Here is a 25,351-nt window from a genome sequence, read left to right as displayed (position 1 = left end):
GGGTGTGAATAGGGAAAACTTTCATTTTCCAGTCCAACTCTTGAATCTGTGATTTAATTGTTCTGCCCAACTAAAAGGTAGCTTTAATTAATACCAGTAAAATACAATTTATATACATACACCAGACTGCAGAACTATATGACAAGATTCCCAGGGAGGGTAGCTACCCTAGAAAATAATGTAGGGAATTTTGTTTTGGGGTGTTTTTTTTCTGTGTATTCTGATTAGGTGTGGACCTTTTAGTTAATAATTTTGCTTTTTTGATTTTTCTTCATTCCATTAAAAATGTATGCAGTAGTTATTTAAGGAATGCATTCTGGAAATAGCACAATATGTATGTAGGCATACATAACATGGTCACCAGAGCCTCTGATCTCTGGGAAATGGGCATTGCTTATGGTCTGGAAAAACATCTACTCTTCTCTATCAGAAGCAGACCTTTACAAAAGCCCCTTAAAAAATGACAGTAGGCCTGATGCTTCTCTTATTTGGTCAGTCGTGCATCAGTGGTAATCCAGAAACTGCAGGGAAGTTTTTTCTGATCTCATCTGCGCTGCTGGAAGTCACAAGTAGAACTTCCATCCATATGTGTAGATTTAGAGTTGGCAAATACATTGTCCTCAGCTGATTGTTTTAAATTTCTTTTACATGTCTGTTGATCCATAGCAGAAGATATGTGCTAATGTATTGCCCAGTGTCTTTAGTGTGCTCATTAAAATAAGAGCTATGTAAAGTAGAAAGATAAATCTTACCTTTACTGCTTGGTGGTCATGGAGACATTACATTCTCTGCAGAAGGAGATGGTGCAGGTGCTCCTCAGCCTACCCTGCTCTCTCTTTTAGCATCATCATGGGAGCTGTCAAAGTCTTGAAAAATTAAAATGAACAAACAAGTAGTGTTTTCAAAAATTTCAGCTTGACCTAGATGCACTCTGGTGCTGTGATCCCTGCGGTGCAGGCTGGGGAGGCTCTGGGGAGCCAACCCATGAGGCTGAGGGTTTCAGGTGCCAAGGATTGGCTGTGCCCTGAGCTAAAGCCTCACACTGGCCCCGGGTGAGCCAGCAGTGGTCCCCATGGACTGGGGGGCTCAGTGGCCAAGCCCTGTGCTGTGCTTGGCATCTGCAGCCTGCCGTGTGAGGTGGCTGAGGATACATCTGCTGGGAACTCCCTCCTTGTACAGGAGGTGGAGGAGTTCAACTCTCCTTATGCTGCAAAGACAAAATTAGGCTTACTGTGCTGTTTCTAAAACTTAGGTAACTTAAAAGACAAAGGCAAAGCATGCTGTTTTCCCTTCATTGACGAAATCAAGATGTGATTGCATGTACTCAGCTGCCCATCAGTCAACAGAGAAACTTAGAAGCAGCTCTAAGAATGCCACAATGAAATTTCGGGTCCAGCTGTGTTTAGTGCATGCTAAATACCATAATAGTGGGATCTGCATGTGCAGGGCAAGGTCTCTGTATGTGACTTCCTAAGTTCCTACATTTCCACAGCCACTGTGTAAAAATGCATCAAGAGCCTCTTGTTATTGACAATAATACCATTATAATTGGCCTTCTAAAGCTTCATGTATATATTCATTAAATCCGACATGATCGTACGTGATACAGCTAGGCATTTGCCCCTAAAGTTAAAAATGAATGGATTTTATACAAATTTTCCCAACCAGACATTCACATGGCCTTAGAAATAACATGAGATGTTATTCTACGATGTATCTGAGGATATCAGATAACAGTCTTACTTGGACCTCTAGAAATTAATGTCTCATAGCCTTATTTGATATTGGGGAGCTAGACCTGTGGCAATGAGCTCATAAATCTCAAGGACATTTCAGATGAGATTTGCCATGAAAACTAAAAACCCTCAGCTTCCAGTTCTGAGCATTAACAGCATGGCCATCCTTCTCCCAGCAGCTGTGTTAACTTTCTCATTCAGAATAATAATTCAATAACAGCAGTTGAGAAAATATAGTGGAATTGGATTCAGACACTGGAACACGTTGGCAATATAAGTGGCACAAAGAATTGTCGTAGAATCAGGAGCTGCTGAGAACATGGGATGGTCACTCAAAAGGTTCCTATGTATACATTTTCCCATTTTCTTGCTTTTCTCCCCAAACATTCCTGGAATGAAGCAGTAAATTATTGGGCAAAGCATATATGGCTTTTATTGGTGAGGGGTGTGTGAGCTATGTTAGAAGGTGAAAAATCAAATATGTGCTGAAATTGAGCTGTGACCTCAATTCACTATGGCATTTAATCCATGTGCCCTTCCTCTTCTTTTAAATAAGGTACTTAATTTTCTCAGACTAATATGGGACAGTGATGTCCAGAAATGTTATACTTTCATATGTAATATAATTATAATACTTGAGAGCACTACAAGCAGTGGACTTTGTCCTTCCTTAGTTGATAGAAAGATGAACAATGGTTTAAATCTCACTTCATCCTTGCAATCATTATCCATTTCTCTCACTTTTTTGTTTTCTGGACTGATTCCAGAAGACTGCTTAAGTCACTCTAGAAACAGCTGATAATGTCTAATTTGGATATTTTTTTTTTTTTTTTAGGTGTGTGTGGGTCAGTAGGATAAGGGATTTTTGAAAAGCCATCCTAGTGATGTTATCAGTATCTGAACTTACTGAGCATTTGTCTGATTTGGTCTCTATTAACTTAAATTGGCAGATTTCACATGGCATGGCCAAGTGCAAATGAGATAGTTAAATGCAAAGAATTCTTTGCTAAACCACATGACATTATTGATGTGCTCAGGGTTTTTAAAAGCCAGTAGAGAATTATGTTTGTGCTGTCCTCATCCAGATTCTGAAATAAAGCTGAAAGTAATGACATGCTAATAAAACAGGAGGGGGAAGCTGGTGCAGAGTAGTTGCTGTGTCAGCATGTTGGCTCCTGATGCAATCATGGGAATGCTCCTTGAGCGTAGTTAGAAATGACATGTGTAGTGTGAAGCCACTTCCAGCTGAGATGAGCAGTGGGGGTGGAAGAGAAATGAACTGCATTACTTATGTATTATTTTGAAGACTTTCTCCCTTTTTAAATAGTGTTGTTACATCGTTTTTCTAGAGAGTGAGTGTCTTAAAAAATCTATAGAAATAATTTTCCTCCTTAGATGTTTATTACTTTCTGTAACAATTTCTCTTCTGGTCAAAAGGGTTCATTCTAGACACATAGTCCAAGTAAGTTAGTGGTCATTCCAGTTCTCTCATTTCCAGGTCTACATGAAGAAATGAGTCTCAATATGGAAGTAATTTTAAAGTCTGATACCCTTTATTTGTTCATTTGGGTTGTTTGACTTGGTTGAATGACTGTATTTGAAAGAATACACATGAGAACTTCAGACTTCAGGCCCTGGGAGGAAAAGAAAATCATACCTCATACGTGAGGTTTAATTTAACCATTAGTTAAAGGTTGCATATTGAGGTAGATGTAAAAATTTTGATATAGTTATTTCACATTAGAAAGATTGATCCCGTTAACTAGAGGATAATTTCTGAAATGACAGTGAAAGGAAAGAATTCCAGCAATGTTAGCACAATCCAAACAATCCCATCTTTTCATTTAAATGGCTTTTCTTTTAGATAGCTAGCAAAAATATTATTCTTTCCATCCACCTCTGTAATATATAGAGAGAGAGAGAGACACATGAAATAGAGCTGAAACAGGGGCATAAACTTTTATATATGGGAATAGTAACAATTTAAAAATTATTCAGGGGGTTTGTGGCTTGGCTTTCTTTTGTTTTTAGGTTTTCAATTCTATGTAACAACTGAAATTAAATTTTGAGAATCGATTATGTAATCAAATTTCTCTTATCACCATTTGAAGTGTAATGCATGTGCTGCTGTGCACTGCCATCTCCTGAAAGGAACAGTGTAATCTTTATTATATCTTAAAAGGCTTTTTGTGTAGACAAGTTAGATACTCTAATGAATGAGGCCTGAGTTTCTGAAGGAAAATGATCTAATTTCTGCTTGGATGCTTAGACAGGAACTGTGTTTAGAACTTTTTTCTAATTGATCTGTGAATTTATTGGTTTTATCTATGGAGATACTCCTACACTAGAACAAGTGCAGTGTTGTTTCTGTCAGATCGTTTCTTTAAAATGTCAGGTACAGTACTGGTTATAGGAGAAATTTTGGTGTTGGCATCTGGAACATGGAACCATAAAAAATAAGCCCCAGTCAGAGCAAAAGTGGAGGAATTAAGTGAGAGCAGCATTTGTGAATACAGCATGGAGTTTCATCTAACTCAGTCCCTTATATGTTCTGGTACTGCCAGATGTAGGATTTGTTTCAGGCTGAGAAATGGGAGAAAAGGCATAGGAGTTTATTAAGAATATCTGTATGTGAATGAAAGAGAAAAGATTGTCAAGAAGACTCATGTGTTGAGAACCTTGATGGATTCACCAGTCCAAGACAATCTTGGCAGCAGCCCTCTGTTGCCCAGTGGAAGGGCAAAGGTGCTGAAGGGGATTTTTGCAATGACACATGTAAAAGAAACCTAGTTACCTGAGATTTTACTGTATCCTCTACTCAGCAAATGAACTAGATTATTTTGGGGACCAAGCCAGGATAAAGATGATATTTCCCATCTGTTGAATAAGGAGCTTTACTCTGCAGTGTTGGCTGGAAGATTTTTATTTTGCCATGCTGTTCTGCAACGTAGTTGACAGCTGTCCTGTGTGTGTGCATGAAATCTGTGTATGTTCACTTCTTTACAGTATAGCATTTGTGACAGAATTATTCTACAGGGGTAGAATTTGACTAATTACTATAATTATTTTCCAGTTTTTCCCCCTTAACTTTACCGTTGTTACTTAGTAGCCATGTAAAAATAGTTCCTTCAAATGTTTTCAGGGCTATGCTGTTATCAGCAGTACAGGTGTAACCGCAAAATGAAGCCTGTGTGGTTTTGGGTTTTTTTGGGTGGTTTTTTGGTTTTTTTTTTTGAGTTCCGTGAGGTTAGAAACATGTTTAAAGGTATGTCTTGGACACAGTTTTTTGTCCCCTTAAATGCCACGTGTATCCACAAATAACTGTGTTTGTGGAGAAAATATGGTTTGTAACATCTTGCATACCAAGAGTGTTCTCGGCCATGTGCAGCTTTGCTTTATGGAGCTAAATAAAACAAGGGAAAATGGAGATGGGGGCAAAGGGAAAAAGGAATGTTTTGGGCTGAGATTTGCACAGAGATGACAGGTGAATGAGGTGGAGAGGTAAAGAACAGCTGTTCCAGATGGTAGGAGCTTCAGGAGGGAAAATGCTGGAGTCAAAGCGGTCAGACTGTAGGAAGAGATGATGCTCATGCAGGATGAGTGGTGCTGGCAGGGAGATGAGTGTCGGAGGTCAGTGGAAAAAACACAGTAAACACTGTGTATGAAGTTTATTTATCTAAAAGTAGCCTTTTCCTCTAAATGAATCTTTTTCAGTTCTTTTCAGCACTGATTGCAGGTGTTTACCTGGAGTCAGCAGTGATCAGCATTTTCTGTTTTCTTTGCCTTGACACATTCACTGCCTTAGTGAGGTCTGTACTGACAACAGACACTCAAGAATAAATAAACACAGTTTTCAAAAGTCTGGTTTTGAACTAGCCCTTCTGTCTCTTTAATCTACTGCCTGGAAATAAAAGCTTTAAAGGTGCTTGAAAATCCGATAGCCTTGATTTTCAGGTTCTAAACAAGCTAGCATTTGTCACAGGACTATAACAGTGTAATTGGAGCCATCTCTGAATAAATAGTTCATATAAGAAGCATGTGTAAAATAATAGGAAATAAGTGATGCTAAAAGTGATGCTATAGTTTAAAGAAAAAAAAGCTTAAGCCCCCAGACTAGTCTTGGACTTCTTTTTCAGTACACTTGAAGAATTGGCCAAATGAGAGTTGGCCACTCTCACTCTGCCAGCTCTTCTTGAGTTTATTGGTTCACTGTTTAAAATGTTCTGCTTAAATGTTTTGAAAATATAGGCAGAACATTCACTTTCTGTGAGATTTCTAAAGGCAGTACTTATTTTAATTAACCATTTAAATTTAAATTTAACTTATCGACTTCAAGAGTCAGACAATTAGCTGGGGTTGTTGTTTTGGAAATCCTATAGGTATTACACCTGAAATAATGTATATTGGCTGCTGACCTATTGATCATGGGTGTCAATTCTACCTCACTTTCCCAGTGCTGCTACCATTTTATGCTTATTCTCACATCGTTTGAACTTTATATTTTTTAATTGCCACTAGACTTGACGCTAAATGTATATCCTAGCTCCCTGTAGTAATTCAACATATTAAATGGCACCTTTGGAAAAAACTCAATTCTCATTCCATGGCCATGTTCTTATACAGATAATTTACTTTGTGCCTACCTAGTTTTCCCCAACATTTCGAGCTGGAATCAATGCTTCCCTTCAATTTATGTCTTAGTTTTTGTCAAAATGTAAGGATCCTGTGTCTTGTGAAGCAGCTTCTAGGCTTTATATAAAGAGAACTGATGAGGAAGGGATGATGTTCTAGCAAGAAGTGTTTTAGGTGCTTATGATTAATGCTTTGGGATACTGCACATGAAAGGTGCGATGTGATTTTTGTTCATTTTTTTCCTCCACAGGGGCGATTTTTGATGAATCTGCCAAAAAAGATGAGGAAGTTTTTCGAATGGCAGTTGCTGATCTCAACCAGAATGATGAAATCTTACAAACGGAGAAAATCACATGTTCAGTGACATTTGTGGATGGCAACAATCCTTTCCAGGCGGTTCAAGAAGGTAGGACAACTAAAGAAATTTCATGCTGTTGTTTCTGCAGTGACATGCAAAATGTTACCCTGATGGTTTCCTAGCTTTATGGGAATTTGTCACTTTTGTTGGCTTCTTTTTGTATGAACTGTCAAATAGTACATTTAATTTTGGATTTAGCTGCTTTGGTTTGTGTTGGTCACAGTGACTTATAGCTATAAAGTCAGGTTTATCCATTTCTGTATATCAGCTTGTTGAAATGTATAAAGGAGTCAGACATGTTTTGCCTACATCTTTCCTCTTTTCCAGGCTGTTTGAAGTTACTGTCAAAATGATGACTATTTCTCACTACTTTTAGGTTTAATTTCATGCAACTAATGGCACTTTGTTGGCAAAGATAGGTTGTTGTGTGGATAACCTTTTCAGCCTGCACACCTGAAAAATTACATATTTTAAAGGAGGGATTAGATAACCTGGTGACTCAGAAAGTTGCCTGTGTCCAATATGATTTTGTTCTCAGCCTGTCCTTTGTGTCATTCCATAATTATTGGACAAGGGATGACGACATTGCTTTGGGCTTCTGTGATAGTGGCAGGATGATAACAGAAAATAATATTTGAAATCCTTTTGAGCTGGATTAGTAAATCAGTGGTGTGACTGAGCAGTTCTCTGGAAAGACAGCTAGGAGAGGTCTTTAGAACTAAGAATTCAGATTTGGGGTTTAAGCATTTGTTATTTCTTTGCTGTTTTGCCACACTGACATCTGCCTGAGATTCCAATGTTATTTATTGCAGGTATATTATTAACCTTTTCTTAATAACAAAGCTAAATTTTGATTATTTTCTATATAATCATTGGTTCTGTATTGACACTTGAGGTTTAAGTGAAATACTCTAATAGTTGCTTCAATATTTGCGAAGTTAAACATTTGGCTTCAATGGACCATTGACAAGGCAATGCCAATGAAAAAGTCTTTAATGCTTATTTTGTTTTTTTACCAGTGACATTCTTAATTTTTTGAGAACTTGATAATTTAGTAATTTTTTTGTTCTGTTAAATTTTGCAAGTAGATAGATCTATAATGAGAGGCATTGCAATCTGTGCTTGATAGGGCTGAAGCAGAAAAAGACGTGATATTGAAAGTATTCCAATTAGAATCAATTCCATCTCTCTCAATCTGAAAAGGCTAACAAAGAAACTGGAACTACCTGATACTTTTAGAATTCAGAGGGGAAAGTGAGTAAGTGAGCTCAATAATTTTAAGATGCTTTCTACGTTGCTGGTATTTGAGGGGTTTTTTTTGTTTTTTGTTTAAATCCAGGATGGATGATGTTAGATGGTGCTCTGTGCTTAACATTGATTAACAGTGGAAGTTAACAATTAATTTCCTGTCTCATTGTGGTCGAGTAGTTACAGACTATTTCACAAAATTATGTTTTAAGTACCATATTTGTTTGTAACTTTGAGAAACTAATAGTGTTTAGTAAAGTAGAGCATTCTAAAGGAGTTAATGACCCAGTGTTTCAATATTCAATTATTTTATACAAAAGTTGTGTTTGTCATTGTTGGAAGTATCATTGTTGAAAGTGTAGTCATCATTTGAAATGTGAATGGAGCAGATTGGACATAAATTTCATTACCATCTATTGGGGGAGTGAAAGGTCTGTTATGACCTCAACATAAATATGACCATCAAAATAAATATTGATGAGTTTAATATTTTCCAGTAAAACCTGTTTCTTGTAAATACATGATCAAATACAGCTACATGCCTAACAAATATAATATTCTCTATCTTTTAAGTGCCCTGTGTTTTGTTTGGAATAATCCAAGTAAAGAACAAAGGTTTTAATCTTTTGCATATACATATCATTGAAATTTTGCTTGGTAAAATATTTCACCACAGTTAATTTTGTTTTGTTTTAACTAAACACAGGCAGAAGATGCAGTGTAATATTTCAATTAACTTGCACAAGTTTCTTGACTTCACCTTTTCTCTCTATCTCTATATCACTCAACTCCTGCTCTTAATTGTGTTTCTTATCAATGTTAATAGCAGGGAAGGGAACTACCCTAACTTGTACCACATATTACATGGTTCATAACTTGGAAAAATGCTTAGAAAAAATGCACTGTACTAAACAGCAGGAAAAAAAGTCATTTAAACACTCAGTCAATTCCTTTTATTTGTAAAAGAAACACTAATACAAGGCTAAATCTCAGATTTTTCAGTGTGTAACATTCAGTATGCTCAAACTTTCCTTTCTCATGCATGCATGACCCTTTCCTTAGCATCACAACAACACTGAGTCTGAGGTACTGTGGTCTCTCCTATCAGGCAGGGCCTAATGTTAAAAAGATATACTATTTATTTAATTTACTATTTGTTTGTTTTAATTGTTTTTTTTATATAAATGCTTGAAGTTTGCTTTGTTTGGGGTCACAATACCTGGGTTTTTTTTAAGGTTTTGACTTTTTTCTTATTGGATAAACTACAGACTACTCTTTAAAACCCCCAGCTTTTAATGCTTGGTGAAATGCTTATTTAAAACACTAGATCCATTATAATAGCTTAAAATTGGTCTAAATTTGTGTAAAACCTGCCCTTTTCAGTCAATGGAAAAGGATAAAAATTTGCCTAGGATTGTAAATTTCATAAAAACCAAGAAATCATTACCAAAGGACTCATGTAACAAGACATTAGGTACAGAGATATTTTTCATAACGATTCAATAATGGCCAGCATGTATTATTTATTTTATTTCACTTTATTAGTGAAATTAGCAAATAACATGCAAACAACCTAAACAGAAATACTCAGACACTTCGTAATGATTTTGGGATGTAAAGATAAATAATTTGAGCGCATCACCAGCTTTGCAGTACTGTATTCTTCCCTCTGAATCTGTTTATTCCAGTGCCCTAAAATGTCTTCCACTTGTACCTTGGGGCATCTCATTAACAGCTCTGACTGGAGCAATGATATTATAGCAAAGCTGAGTGGCTTTATCCTAGAAGACCTGGGAATGACATGCCCCATAATATCACTGGAAATGCCCTCAGGGACTATTCATAGCCATGCTCTAGTGCAGAGAAACAGGAGGTGAAATTCTTTAAGCCAGGAAAATTAGTCTTGCTTTTGGTGTGTGTTCTGTCAGAAAGGGCCAACAGCAACCATGGTGCATCCCATGCCCTTGTGGAAGCTGCAGCCCAGCTGCTGAGATGTGTCACAATGACACCTGTGGAAATCTCCTTCCCTCCTTCCCTCCTTCCCCACAATATTAATAGTACTCTTCTGTGCTGTGTCTCAAAGTATTTGCATGATTGAGAGAAGAAGAATATTGTGATTGGCTTTTTTTATGCTGTGCCCATGTCGAGTTCCACAAAGGAAAAGCATAGACATAAGTTTTCTTTGTATAAAGACATTGAAAGAAGAAGGGATAGTCAGTTTTTGCATGGTAGTAAGTCAGTGATTTAGCTTTATGAAACAAGGAATTATGATCAGATTCATACTAGTTCTAATAATATGTATTCATATAATCTTTACTTCCTCTCCTGTGAGACTCCAATTTACAGCAGTATTTAAATATGGGTGGGACAGGCCTTCAAAAGTGTTTGAGTTCTACATATGCTTAAACTGTAATTTTTATTTTTTTTCATAAAAGTCATGTTTCTATATTTCTTTTCAATGGACTCTTCTCTTTCACTGGGAGATTTGGTTGAAAGCTATACGATACCATTTTTCTTGTTTGTCAGAAAATCACTCTGTTCTCTTATCTTTCGCTTACTTTTATTCTGCTTGTGCCTTCTCCACTACACTAATAATTAAAGCTTTAATTTTATGGTTCAGAGCCTGCTATTTCCTTCAATCCTTAATTTATCATTAATATGACCATACAGTAGCTGAATGGCTGATAAAAAATGTGTGATGGCCTTTGCATTTTTGTGGCAAGTGGAGGGAAGGGGTGGCTTTGGTAGCTTGAACCAGAGGTAGTACTTTGGCTCATGCTGTTACATGTCCTTGGGCAGCACAGTTTCTACAGCCCTCATGCTGCCATTCCCACTTGCACTCCAAGAGTTATGGAGAAAACTCTGTGAGAGTTTGCAGTGCTTGAGGCATCCACAGCATCTGGAAGGTAGTCAGAGCTTGGCCAAAGATGTGTGTCTTCCTTGGAGATCCATTGGCAATGTTTTAACCTCATGGCAAATGTTTTCTTTTCATTTAGTGCTGATGGGGTTTTTTTATCTTACTCCTTTCTCCTGCCTCCTTTTTTTTCTGCTTTTGACAGCAGCACATTTTAGCTATCTTGAATAATAACTCTATAGTAATCCAATGTTTTCTTCTATATGTTACCTGTGACATGTGACAAATAGATTTCATTGGTGCTGTTTGAAATTAATTTTGGACACGTTTTCCTATTGCAATCACATATATGTGAGGCTTCTTTTTCTATTTTTTCCTAACCCAACCTTTTTGTCATTCAGGGTAGTCACCAGAGTATGCTTACAGACACCAACTCAAGCCTTCGTAATGGCTTTTGAAAGCTTATTGTGATCAGTGAAGTAAATAAGGCAGTGAGTCATAACTAAATGGGATTCAGCTGTAGAGTAACAGAGGTTTGTAGGACAGCAATATGTATGAAGGTCACATGCAGGATTTTATTCCAGCGAAGTTTTATGGTCAGAAATTACAACCTGATGGATACATCTGCTTTGGCCTTTGGGACTAGATGAGTGTAATAAGATTGTCCTTTCCCATTTCTCTGATCACTGTAGAAATCTGTTTAAATCCACACATTTCATGGACTGCTAAACTTTTTCACTTTCTGTCACTTATTTCTTCATATTTCTCAGCCTTCCTTCTGCTGTTTATTAACCACTACATGTTCAGTTTGAGATTAAACCTTTACAGGGTTGAACTTCTTCACTGTCCCTCTGTTTCATTTCTGGTTTGCTTTTTATTTCGCAATAAAACGGATTTTGATGTGAAAAGATATACTGAGGAAGAAAAAAAAATCAAGTAGGATTTGAGCTATAAAAAGTAAAGGGAGAAGGGGAGGAGAAGCATTTCAGTAATGATACAAGACTTTGTAAAGTCAGAAACTGCTGGAAGTGTTTGCAATTGCAAATTGCTTGTATCATGAGCACTTCAGAAAATATGGTAGAAGATTTTTTGAATTACCTGTCCTCTGTGCTTTCTCTTGATGTACCAGCAGTTGTAGCACTTTGCCCTGTTCTCAAAGTGCTGGGTGAGCAGCCTACTACTCTTGCACAGGCTTTGTTCTCCTTTAAGTCTTTCAAACCCCACAAAATCCATCAGATCTCCAATTTTCCATAAATGTACCATGGGAGTCCAAGTGTTGACAGGTTTAGAAAAAAGATCTTGCTACCCTGGTGAGAACATCCTGACAGTTGGGAAGGCAGTGGTTGCATGGCAGAAGATCAGGGAGAAGGAAGGAGTGAGCTCTGATGGAACCAGAAAAGGGACATGAAATAGAGGCTTAGCTTAGGATGAGCAGGATGCACATTTAACACATTTTGAGCAACTATTTCAAAGCTATTGTGACCTTTCTTTGCTCAGAAGTGATATACTCAGGGCATACTGCAGGCTGTAAGAGGTCAGATTTATCCTCAGAAAGGATAACTGCAGTAACTGCAAGACTTCCATCTTTCTCCAGCCTTTGCATTTTGAGCCCCAATGTTTTTCTGGTTCCTAATTCTTTCTGTAATAGTGTTTTCTTCCATTGTAAGACTACTTGTGTTGTCTTTGTTTCCAGTTTGAAAGCAAACACTGGCAGTTGTAAACTGCACTAGAGTTTCAGATGCGTGAAGATTAAAAAAATCATACATACCAGCTCCAAAAAATTCAGCTAAACCCACATAAATTAATTTTTTTTTAAAAGGAAATTTTAAAAAAATCAGTCTATGAATAATGGCTTTTTTCAAGATTGTTTAAACAATGTGAGAAATTAATCTATAGATATGACAGTGGTTGAAGAGCCTTCTCTGCAGTAGGTTTTCCAAACTGCTGAGCCGAAGAGGGGAGGAAAGAGGCTCACTACAGGGCAGGCTAGGACAAGGTAACAGCATCCTTTAGGTGTTGTTATCCACTTTGTCTCCCAGAGTACCTAAACCCCGCTGAATGTACACTTTATGAATGCTGCATGTCTTTGTTGTGGTTTAAGGGAAGAATGCTAGTGTTTCTATGGAAACCCCTTTTCTTCAGGTGACCGGGAGACCCAGTAACATCCCTGTTACACTTGGCTTCATTGCAGCATTCAAGTGCAACGCCGTGACTGAAGGTACAAACCAAGGACTTTACATACAAACCAAGGATTTCGGTGTTTCAGACTTTGCATTACCTACCACACTACCTTCCTGTGGTCTTTTTTCTCCTTCTGCTTTCTCATGACTTGAAAATAGCAGGAGTGATTTTCCCAGCACTGATACTATTTGCCGTTGTCGGTTGCCAAAGTTTGGCTCGACTTAATTTTTAGGGCAGATTTTGGTATTTTTTATCAGAGCTTCCACTTTCAAATGACAGGCAGGAATTTTAATAGGCTTGAATGAATTTATTTCCCAGACTGTTGCTTGAAAAACACGTGATTAAGAGACTATTAACCTCTAACCCCCTTTAAAAAGGTGGATCAAAGAAATGAATAAATAACTGGACAAGTGTAGTGCCTTTTGATGGAGAGGTACAGAGTGAATTTTATCACTTTACTGCAGGAATTGCTGGACAGACTGCTCTTCTGCAGTACTAACAGTTTAAATCTAGATTGGATGATTTCTGATTTTGCAATAGACATATTTCCACTTGCAGTTCACAAGTGTTTTCATACATTAAACACGGAGCTTCAGTCTGCTGTGTTAATGTACTCTGACACACTGCTAGGGGTTTACTTTTAAGAGAGCTATGCAGATTGTGATGTGATTAAATAATATCAGTAGTACATTTAAACGTTTAAAGCCACTGTGCCTGGAGGTTTTTGGGGTATTTTAACAAACAGAAGCATAGAGACAAAGCAAATGAGAGAGGCTTCATCTTCCTAGATGCCAATTATTTAACTAGCACCCTGGGCTATCAGTCCCCCAAAGTAATCTCCTTAAATAAGTAATGGACACCCTATCTGGGTTTCCTTCTCATCTTTTTGTGAAGCAATGTCAATTAAAATCACTACAGCAGTCAATCATCACTGTCCAACAAGACATGTATATTCCCAGACAGGTCTCACAGCCTGCAAGCTTGCAGCAGGTTGTGGTAACTACCAAGCTATGAACTGCTGCATTCAGCTGTTTTCTGCTCTGTGGAGTCCTCCTGAGTGCACTCATAATGTTAATTGGAGATTTTCCTTTTGTTTGTCCTGGTTAAATTCTACAAATTAAGTGAAAGTCACCAGGTCCTTGTTTCACCATACAGTTTAGGTACAAACATGAATCTGACTCCTTACAGATCCATATTTGTTGTATCTCTCTATATCAGTGCTTGTTTAAAATTCAGTAAAGTTAATTAATTTTAATTAATTTATTTATTAATTTAATTCTCCCCTTTGAGCCTTTATTGCACTTCTTCATTCTCTTTTCAAAAATATTTTGTTTCATTTGCAAGCTGGTTTTGTTATAATGTGTTTGCTCTTTGGGCACTGTATTCTTAATAAGTACAACAGTCTGGTTTTGAGGCAATTGGGTATTTGTGTGCTGCAAATAATTTTATATATACTCCTTTCTCTCTCTTTCTTTCTCTCTGTATTATCAGAGACAAAGTGTACTTTATGGAGGACAGTAGTGTTTTAAAATCTAATTTTGATAATGAGGAAATGAGCCATGACAACTCTGGAGGTGAAGCCTGAAGTGAATTATGAAGGTCATTCTCTTAGATGGGAAAATTAATTATATTTTAGCTTGGTTCCCTGTTACTTAGACCCTTTATATTGTACACTACCAAGTAATTTTGACTAAATAACAATTTATGAAAAATTATCAGAGCAAAAGAGTGCAGTTACAAGGACAGATTTTGAAACTAGGGAGAGTTTTATTAAAACACTAATCAAATCGGAAAACCATAACCTTTCATGTTATCTTTCTTAAAAGGATATCTGCTGTGGGATTTTAATGCTCATTCATTTTGACTATTGGTGGGCCTTTAGCTCTTCTGAAACTTATTTTTTCCCCTTAAAATTCAATAGTCTGAAAGAACATTGAGGTGAGCCAAGCCGTTCTGAGGGATGCTGCCACTAAGTGCAGCACTTGCAGAGGGCAGATGAAACAGGTAGTGTTGATGGTAATTAAAAACATTTACTCTTTGCCTGGAATAGATGCAGGACTCTTGTAGAGCCTTTCATGTTCTGTTGACACACAAGTGGGAGTTTGGGCTTGGGATCTTTATGTAAGGGTATAAGGAATTAACACATGGGGCTTAACTTGATGTGGAAATTAAGCACCTGCTTAAAGGCTTTCCTGAGCAGGGATTACTTAAGCAATCCCAAATCAGTGACTTAATTTTCTTTGGCAGCTGGTATTCATTATTTTGTTTACTTTAAGGCTTATTTCCCCAGAAACTTGTAAATCTTTGCAACATTTTCACATCCTGCACCTCTGGTTGTCCAAATGTGCCAGGTGGCTGTAGCTCCTCTGGTATTGCTGGAAGCAGAAAATGTGGCTGCAGGTCATGGCTGTGCCTTAGGATATCTGGAAATAAGATTGGAATCACAATGAATCTTCTAGAGTGCCAGACCACAAAACACAGCTAAATAAGTAAAAGCCTACAGAGGTTTGGCTTCTGACACTACATTTGCAACAAGAGGGTTATGATGTACAGGGCTTGGTCATCAGAGTACCAGAGAGCTGTACTCAGAAATTGCAGTTCCATGTTACAGGTAAACAATTTATGTTCCTCCCATCCCTCCGTGACCTGGTGCAGGAAAGGAAGCCAGAAAGATGCTACTTTCTTTTTCAAAAATATTATGTCTCTTTAGTAGCACGCTGCGGCTCTGTGGCAAGCCCTGTGATAGCCAGCCCTTGCTAAGGGCACAGGAAGGGAGTGTGAATTCCCCCTTCCAGGTGCAGCCAGATGTTGCACCAGCTTGCTGTAATGCTGGATACCAGAAGGTGAAAATAAATGATCATGAGTTTTCAATTACAGAAAAAAACAGCCACCCAAAGAGAAGAGACTTTTGCACTTCTCAAATGCCATTTCAGTGAAAAGGGGTACCAAAACTTTGTTTACTGAACAGAGAAGATGAATTTTTTTCAGGAAATAAAATCCATTTAGACTTACCAGGAGTAAAAATAAAAAAAAAAAAAGTTGCCTATGTTGTAAGAGTTAACATTCTCTCTAATGGGTGCAATCTGAGGAGTGAGGTGATGCAAAAGTAGCACTTGTCAAGACATTTGTAAAAAGGCTCGTTAGTTCTACTTAACACATGAAATTTGAGTTTTTTCCTCAGGACTTTGCTAATCCTAATTCTCTGATAGTAGAAAGGAAAAGGGAGAAAATTGGTATAGATGAAGGGATAATAGCCAACTTTCACTTGGCTATCTTGCTTTTAAATGTATTTTTCATTCTTAGTTTGGTACTGGTGGATCAAATGCTGAGCCAAAATCATGTTGTTCTATGTGCTTGGCTGGTTGAATTCCACACATTGTGGAGTAGAAACTGGTTCCTGTGGTGAGAGCAGGAGAGAGTCTGGAGATAACTGTGGAGCACAGGAGCAAGTGGCACCTAGCACAGTTGGTTTAGCCAAAAACAGTGACCGTGATTTGGAACAGAAATAACTGAGTGTAGAACAAATCTCTGGAAACACTAACTCAAGAAAATGCTTTGAAGCAATGTTCTTTGCTGTCTTAGTTTACATGGCACTAAGAGATGCATTGTTCTACCTTATCTTTCTATTAAAAAAAAAACGAAACCAAAACAAAAAACCCCCAAACAACCCAAAATGAAGAAAATCTATACAGAAAAATGTTTTCCTGTATTCCAGGAAGAAATACTTTGCACTTTTTGTAAGTAGCAACTGCTTCTTTCTTTAATTCAAAAATTATATCTTTCAATAGCAGATAACAGCATTATATTGAGAGTTACTAGGAATTCTGTAGTTGGGACGTTTTTCCATTGAATTTCATTATCTGGAGGATTAACATTATAAAAGGTCAACATCCAGAGAAGCTCCATGCACAGTTATTGAGTGGCTCTATAAGTCCCATTCAAGTCGCAATTTTTTATCATAAAACATATTTCTTTTTCAATATTTCTCAATCTACCGTGGAGAATTTCTGTAGCAGTGTTTTGTTTCTTTCCTTCTGCATAGTACTCGTGCCTCAAATTCTATTAATAAAATGTATTGTGAAGGTTTCTTTGGGTTTTTTTGCCAGAAAGAAGAATAAATGGCCATAATTCATGCAAAGTACTACTTAAGCCTTCTGTCCGCTTTTAGATCAGTAAGAGTTGTTTGAGTTTGGTTCTGATTCTTCACAGACAAAATTCCGTAAAAACCAATGTGACAGGTTATGGTGTGTTCCACAGCATCACAGTTCTCAAGAATTGGTTTCTGCATATAAAAACTTGTTGTGGATGTTACAAATGGAGCTGGCTATGGCTTGTCTCAGTTCCTCTTTCTTTCAATAAACTTAGCCAGAAAGGCCATGTGTTTTAATGTACCTGTTTTTAGCAAGTTCTCTAATCCTAAGATTCCTTTGAATCTGAGCGCAACTAGTTTCAAAACTCCAATCACTTCTTAAGCCAAATGTGCGTGTTACATGTATTTGGTTGTGCCAGGATCACAGCTCAAGATTTTCTGAGTTCATCCTTTGTGTCAATTCCTTAAATTAGGTTGACACGCAAAAAACATTTGCCAGTTCACATAGATTACTCCTCCCTGTGTTTGGTGGTTTGGTTTTTTTTCTGTCTGTTCAGGCATTCATGTGAAGTCTAACCTGATGACCAAGTTAGAAACTTGTGTGTGTCAGCAGATGTTCCTTGTGCAAGTTGCAGGGGGTATAGGCAGTGAATATACTGGATCACCTTCCATTCCTATCCAGAACAGACTCTGGAGGAGCACAGATGGCATCTGGAGCCTCCTTTGGCAGCTGCTGATACTCAAGCTCTCACATGAACTGTGCCTCCAAGAAGAGTTTTGGACCCTGTTCTTTCTGTACTACAATGTCAGTCACTGCTATAATGGGGATGACTTTGAAAGACTTGACTCCTTGGTCTAACCTAGCAACAAGTTCACATTCTGTGGTATTTGTGAGGAATGCACCTTGAAAAACAATCCTTTCTAAGTGGAAATGGGCAGCCAAAGTCAGCAGCTTCCAAAAGCATGGGAGAAGTGTAGTCCTTTCTGCACTATTTCTTAATATTAAGAACATTCTCAAAACTAGTGACACATCACTGTATTCTTTTTTAAACTTCAAGTTATTTTCTGGAGCTTCTACCTAAATAATAAGAATAAAATTTTTGGTTTTTACCATATATGTTCATTACTTTAAAAATTGTCACCTTGTAAGAGTTGGTCCCATGTATTTTCTGTCAGGGATCTCTAAATTGCAGATTTTTCTTTTATTTTTTTTTACTGTTACTTGGCATTTTTGAAATCTGTTTTCCTATGTGGTTGTGCTCTGTGCCTTCAGCTTGTGCACTTTGTGCCTTTATAGACCATATTTTGTTCTGCAAAAGGTGTTCTTGAGGAAAACCTTGGTGTGAAGAAACATGATGCAAAATTGCACGTACCCCTTGCATTAATGTAAAGGGAATTTAAGGAGAAAGGCTCAGCTTTTCTTCCTATCATCAGCAGAAATAGTGACTTGGAAGTTTGTCCCCTTTTATTTTTCATATCTATTAATGTTTAATGCGGGGACCAACTCATGTAGAACTTTCCTCATTGTCTATTCATTGGTTTCAGGGGTTGGACTTGGTGATCCTTGTGGTTCCCTTCCAACTTGGAATATTCTGTGATTCTTTATCTGAAACTGGAGAAGTAATTTATTTTGCAACATGAAAACAAAAAGTGATTTCATAAGTATCTGTGGATGAGTGATTTCCTTTGATAATGAAAAGCACAATTTTGAGTAGTTTGCCTTCATGGGAATTCTTCTTTTATTGCTAAACTATATCACAAAACCTTCTAGAGAATTGCTTGAGCTTTTCTTTAATGGATGACCTCTTTCATTCTTCTCCCCTTACTTAGTCTATTCTTGTTGGATATGTCTGGAAGATCATAACTTATATCTAGAAGTGCTTGTTGTATCTGCCCATTTTTGATGATATGATTATATAAGAAGTGAGAACAAAAGTACTTGTCTTTATCTGGCGTTATGAAAACCAAAAATCCTTGACTCTAAATTACCTCTGAAAATCAGTATGGCTACTAGTGCTTGGGAGCATCAGGCTCAGCAAATCTTTCTGATAACTTGAGTGGGATCAGTTGTGTACAATAGGAAAATGGAAAACATTACAAGTGGAAAAAATCCATGGGCTCAACAATGTGTCTGCTGCAGTGATATTGTTCAAAGTGAAGGCTGAATATGGAAACAAAATAGCATTAACATAGATACTAGGTTTTTACTGCGTTTTTCAAAGCTCCCTTGCTGCATGGTGGGTATTACTTCTCTGTAGAATTAATTTCAAACTCAGATTCTTCACAATGCAAAGGGGTACTCAATCGTAGTAAAAGTATTTAAAATATAGGAAATGAAAGAAAGGTCTATCCAAGAGCAACAGAAGCAATGTAGGAAATGAGACAAATTGATATAATAATTTTTTCTCACAAATTTACAAGTTGAAGTGTGCCACTGATGGGTAGGAAAATGGTTAGGGATGGTACAAAGTCTACCATGTGGAACTAACATTTGAAGATTTGTTCATGCCTTTCCAAACATGATTGATACATGTGTTAGAATGCAGTGGCTAAGACTAGAGATTTTGATAAACTGTCCAGAGGACAAATGAAAATAGTTCATAGGGATTTTTTAAATGCTTTTTCTAGCAGATGCAGAAGCCAAGTAAACAAAAATGTAGGTATTTATTGACTGTATCACAAAAAAAATGGCTTGAAGACCACCTTCTCTGCATTCTCCTAGTACTTTGAATGTTTCTGGTGATTTGGAGCCACTTGGGAAGCAGCACAGGTTTCATTGCAAGACTCACATTGCCTATATAGGAGGACTCTAATGTTTTTGTGGCACAAATAGCCCAGCTTGAAGCAAAATCTTTTAATGCAATATTTGGTGAGATATCTGCATCTCAGGAGATCTCTACCTTTTACTCAGCTGCAGGATTGCAAAGCAAATGAAAGTTCTCTTATCTAGGAAATTATTACTTTCTTCAGCTTTTTTAATCGCTCTGTTTCTTGAGGTGAACTAGGATGACTAGTTTGGTTTCAAAAAGTAAGTGTAAGTCTTTACAAACAGAAGTCTGAACAGCACTATTAGACTTGGAGAAGTTTGCAAGTATTGGGGTGACTGTGTGTGGCTACTGGTGGGGTTAACAGACTTTTTGATTAAGTCAAAAGACTCATTAGTCCTAAATAGTTAGCTCCTGGAAAGAGATGTATTCTACAAAGAATACGGAAAAGCTGAAGAAACACTCTTGCATACAAAAAAACCCCAAAAACCTGTGTTGTTTCTTTTTGGAGTCTGGAGAAGAAAGGATTGCAGCCTCTGAGGGCCTCAGTTGTGACGCACAGCAGAACTTATGCAAAATTAACCACATTTATTTTAACTGTAAATATTTATCAAGCAAGAGTAAATTATATCATCCCAAGGTCTAAAAATGCATTTGTTTATCTGGTTCCTTTGTAATGGGAAATGAGAAAAACCTTTAGGAAAACATGAAATGCACCTGCTTGTCATGAGTTGAAAAATTTTCAGCTGGTGTGTCTGACTCTAATCCAGGATCTCTTTTTTCTTTTTTTCCCCCCTCTCTCTCAATTTTTACTGAGGACTCTAGAATTCTGTTAAAAGAGTTGAAAAGCTAGCTCCCATGGGGCTGGGTTATACTCTTTTAATTGGTGTATAGATCACAGAAAGCGATGTGGAGGGTTTAAGCCTAATGCTCTACCTCTAACTTTCAAAATAGAAATTGAGTAGAAAGCCATGCCCTAACCTCTGTTGGACTTTGCAGAAAGCCTGAACATTGATATTGCAAGAAAAGGAGAGGTTTGAATTTTTCAGCTTATATAAAGGATCTGAAGATATGTCTTCAAATCAGCCATGTCTATAAATTCTTGATATTTATAACCAGGAATGCATTAATGGAAAAGCACGTACCACCATCAGAAAAAAAAATAGTTTTAGGCAGAGATGTGTGTGGATACATACAGAATATTAACTGGTGATAAAATGGTTATTGTTACCAAGGCTACAAGAGTATACATGATGTTGTCTTCAAATGCATCAGTAATTTTTTCTCTTAAACCTATCATTCTAGCAGCAACTTGAGCATTTGAAATAGACATTTCCTAAAGCTTTACCTGGCATGAAATCACTTGGCAGATGTATCTGCCATGCAGAGTCATTACATCTGGCAGCTGGAATATATATCTGGATAGAATAGACTGCAGGTTTTGTAATATCAAACTTTTGGAAAAGTAAAATATGATTCCATGGTTTTCTATTATACTTGGATGATTGTGAACTTGGAAATGTTTACCTTCTTCTGGTAGCTTGTCTGTAAACTCTTAGCTCTTGCTCACAGTCTGATTATTTTATAAATTGTTTGTTTATCTATGGATTCATCTTATCTAATTATAATAATATAATTATGGATCTCGACTCTCACTATAGAAGTACATGGACCATAAATATTTAAATGGTCTGCTTTCTGAGGTTTACTTTTGCTGTTTCCAGGCTGCCTCTTGAAGCAGTTGTCACTTTTTGTCGTTCTGATGACTGTGTTCTGGACATCACTAAATTTGGGAGCTCATGATCTTTGGCTAGGTTCCCTATGGCAGATCTCCTCACTACAGATCTGCAGGGCTGTGGTCATATGGACTAAAAACAAGACATTTACAAAAGGCCAAAGGGGGTTGAATGTTACTTTGTACACAGAGAAATTTATTTGTGTTAAGCTAGGATATTAATTAAAAGAGAATTATGTCTGATCTAATCTTAAGAATTGCTATTTTGGAACAAATTTCTATGCAGGTAGAACCTAAGGTGTTCAAGTTTCAGATCACCTGAGACAAAGCTTCACCATAATGTGTAGGAGAACATAGAAAATAATCTTTTCAAGTTTAAGATAGGATGCTTTGATTTTCTTGTTGCTTAATATTTTCATGTGTGTAAACAACTTCTGCAGTTTGGAGAAGATGGGACAAGAGGGTTCTCAATTCAAAATTTCATACTGCTCCTTGACGTGGAATTTTCCTTTCTTTTGCTTTAGTGTTTTACTTGGTTGTCTACCTACACACCATGAGTTTTTGATCAGCATTTAGTTTGCTGCAGAATAAGTAACTTAGATTTCATTACAGGCTAACTGTTTAGTGAGCTGACGTTGCAGCTGTTCTAGGCATAGCTGTCATTTCATGCAGTCTTGCCCCTCCAGGTACATAGTTTATACAAAGACTTGTTTTGGAACTTTTAAAAATATGCCATAAAACATGGATTTCCTCATAAGCATACCTGCACTTTAGCTCAGCCTATTACAGTTATCAAAATCATTGGTACCAATTATAACCTGCTCTCTGAGTCCTTGTAATTTTTCATTATACTCTTTGTGTGGTTGAAACTGATGTGAGAGCCCTGTAGTTACTGGGTCACCCTCCTTCACTAATGCAGTAGTAATATTTTTAGTGTTGCAGAAAATCTCCACTATTTCAATCTTTATTTTAAAAATTAGTACCAGCATATTAGCAATTATTTCCTTGGCTAACTTTTAGTATTCTTGGATTACAGACACTTAGTTTTACTAATTTGGAAGCATTTGTCCTTGCTGAATGAGATTTGTTTCCAGAAAATTATAGAAACCTATGGTGAAGATATACATCCATTTAGAATTGGTAGTGCTGTTTTTCCTGTCTCTCCTTGGAGCAGCCAGCAGCCCAGCCTTTTTCTCTGACTTACAGCATCAGTAGTGGGGCTGTTCTGAATGTCTGTCCCCATGGTGTGATGGTGATCCATCAGCAAAAGCAAGGCTGTGATAACACAATGCAGATGTCCAAGTAGAGGAGAGAATTTTTCCCCAGACTGAGCAAATACCATTTGCCATTGCCAAGTTTTGGAAGCTCTTGTGAGTGCCATTTAGAATAATGTGTGTTGTTGAAGGATTGAAGAATCCAGCGATATAGGGTTGAGGGGAGGTTTCAGAAGATAATTGCTAGGTAATTGTCACTAGAAAGGCCTTGTACCCAAGCAGCAAGAATTAAACATCCCTGAGCATCATGAATTTGTTTCATTGCATTCACTCACTTCCTCTGGCATCATGTTCTGGTTGTTTTCAATAGCTGTATAAACAAATTAGAGCTGTTTATTCCAACTAAACTCTGAATGCAGAGTAGCCAAGCCCAAGTTTATTGCCTGGTTCACCTTTTGCTTCTTGCTCTGCATTATTGTAAGGGGGCAAGAGAGCTTCATGTTTTATTCAGTTAATACAATGTATATTTAATTTGCATTTTTAGTGTTTTCAAAGGTGAAAGATAACAACTTCAGCAGCGCTGAACGTGGTAATTTAATGGCTGTAGGGTAATAACAGGATTCCTGGAAATGTCTTCATCGGGAAGTGTTGCAAAGCCTTAAACAAGTGCACCAGTGAGGAGCTTACCTGTGCTCAGCTGCCAAACACCCACGGAGTTGCAGGGAGTTACAGCCAGGCAGCTGTCTCAGTGTTGCCTCTTCATTTAGTTTCAAATGTTTGCAGGAGGAGAAACAAAACCTGAAGGGATGAATAGATGCTACCGAGGCTTACTAAACAGTGCTGAATGCTTTCCTTAATTTCTCTGCTGCTGGGAGTAGTTTGGGTTATAATTTTGCTTGTGTACCTTATAAATGGAGGAACAAATAATGACCTGCATTAAAAGGGAGTATATAAAGTTTGTAATAGTGGATTTTATCTGTCCTCATTCAATGTCTGCCTGGAGGATCTGGGCTTCTGAAGCAATATTTTTTACGTGTGTGGATTGTGTGTTATGAAATATACACAAAAGATGAGAACAGGAATATCCCAGGATTTTTGATGGCTCTTGTATGCCTTTTGCTACATTGTTCCCAACTTAGAGATGGAACAATTCTGTCAAACAAAAGGATCTGCATTCTCCAAATTAGATGCTAAGGTGATAATATTTTCAACCAGCTAATAAATAGGCAAAATTTTCTGAGTGCGAAGTCAGAAAGAAACATCTCATTAATCAAATTCAAGTTGGTCCAAAGAGGTTATTTATCTGTAGTGTGTGATTGTACCACTCATGTTTTATCAAGCTATTATTACCAAAATAGAGTTCACATAACAAAAGGTACTAGGTACTGTTTTTATAGTGCTTCTTCAATATGGCTGAGTGTTGGCTTTTTTTATGCTACTTATAACACTGGTAGATCTAAGACTGTTGTCTCAAAAAGGCATATGTCAGCAAAGCTGGTGTCCTGGTACTGAACTACATACACACAGATGAACTATTTATGCTTGCCTCTTCCAAGCCTGTTTCTGCATCTTCATTCCAATTCATAGTTGGACTACCACCTAATATATGTATTTTACTGTTTTCTTCTTTTCTCTAGGGCTTCTAACTTTTTTTATTCTTTAGAAGTATTCGTGAAATGAAAAAATTTCTTGATATAAAGGTACTACATGGATATGAAAATAGCCCAAGTGTCTAAACTATGATTTTTGACCTGTATTTTCCTAAGATTCTTCTCCTGCCTATTCCTACATATTCTTTATTATTTTTGTCCTTCTGGTGTATTTTTTACCAGCTGGAAGCCAAAATTATGATCATACATGTTATTGCTTATCTGAAGTTGATCAAGATGTTCTGTGCAATAGGCAGGACACTGGCATTTTTTTAATTAACTTTCTCCTTTTTAGACAGATTTTAGCCTGCATAACTCTAATTTTCTTGGCATACGAATGACCAAAAGGAAAAAATAAAAAATAAAAAACAAACCAAAACAACAACAAAAAAGAAGGTGGACTTGTTTTGACTCACCTTGCACCTCCTACCTCCCTCTTGTAAACCAAAATACACACATAGAATGGGCCAGGGGATGATTTCATTGAAAACACCAATTTAAAACTGCATCATAATAGTTTCAACAGCATCAAGCTATAGTGTTTGTAAGCAGTTTAACCCTGGATGAATTGTTATTGAGAAAAAGGTTATTAATTACCAGCTGCTGTTCAGTTAATGGCAACATGCCAAGAAAGCACTCAGAGGCCTCTATGTTCACCTATCTCTTGTAGTGAGTTGAGTATTTGGCTTTAGAGCAGAAAACTTCAAAGAAATTTTTCTGCCAGATTCTTTCAATTATTCTTTCTATTAATAAAATGCAGATTTGCAGCATCATTTTTCAAGTCCAGATTAATATAGGGAGGAGATAAAATTGATTGGGAATTGTATTAGGACTGGTGTGTCATGCCACTTCCTAGCAATCATTAAAATTATTACTCTAGGTACATTGG

At 37.1% G+C, this 25,351-nt stretch overlaps 1 protein-coding gene across 5 annotated transcripts in view; it reads left to right on the top strand.

Moving 5' to 3' along the window:
* GRID2 (glutamate ionotropic receptor delta type subunit 2) overlaps positions 1 to 25,351 on the top strand; it is a 673,340-nt gene that overhangs the window by 130,476 nt on the left and 517,513 nt on the right. For all 5 annotated transcript variants that reach the window (XR_014851598.1, XM_085058012.1, XM_085058013.1 and 2 more), the window contains exon 2: positions 6,619 to 6,774. Coding sequence is in view for 4 of the 5 variants with exons in the window: in XM_085058012.1 (XP_084914138.1) it covers positions 6,619 to 6,774 (156 nt within the window). In the remaining variant the exon portion in view is untranslated. The remainder of the gene's footprint in view (positions 1 to 6,618; positions 6,775 to 25,351) is intronic.

This window comes from Lichenostomus cassidix, chromosome 4 (genome assembly GCF_008360975.1).
Source record: "Lichenostomus cassidix isolate B80296 chromosome 4, HeHo_3.0, whole genome shotgun sequence".
Classification (NCBI taxonomy): domain Eukaryota; kingdom Metazoa; phylum Chordata; class Aves; order Passeriformes; family Meliphagidae; genus Lichenostomus; species Lichenostomus cassidix.
Note: the sequence above shows the minus strand (reverse complement) of the source record. Positions and strands in the feature narration are given on the sequence as shown.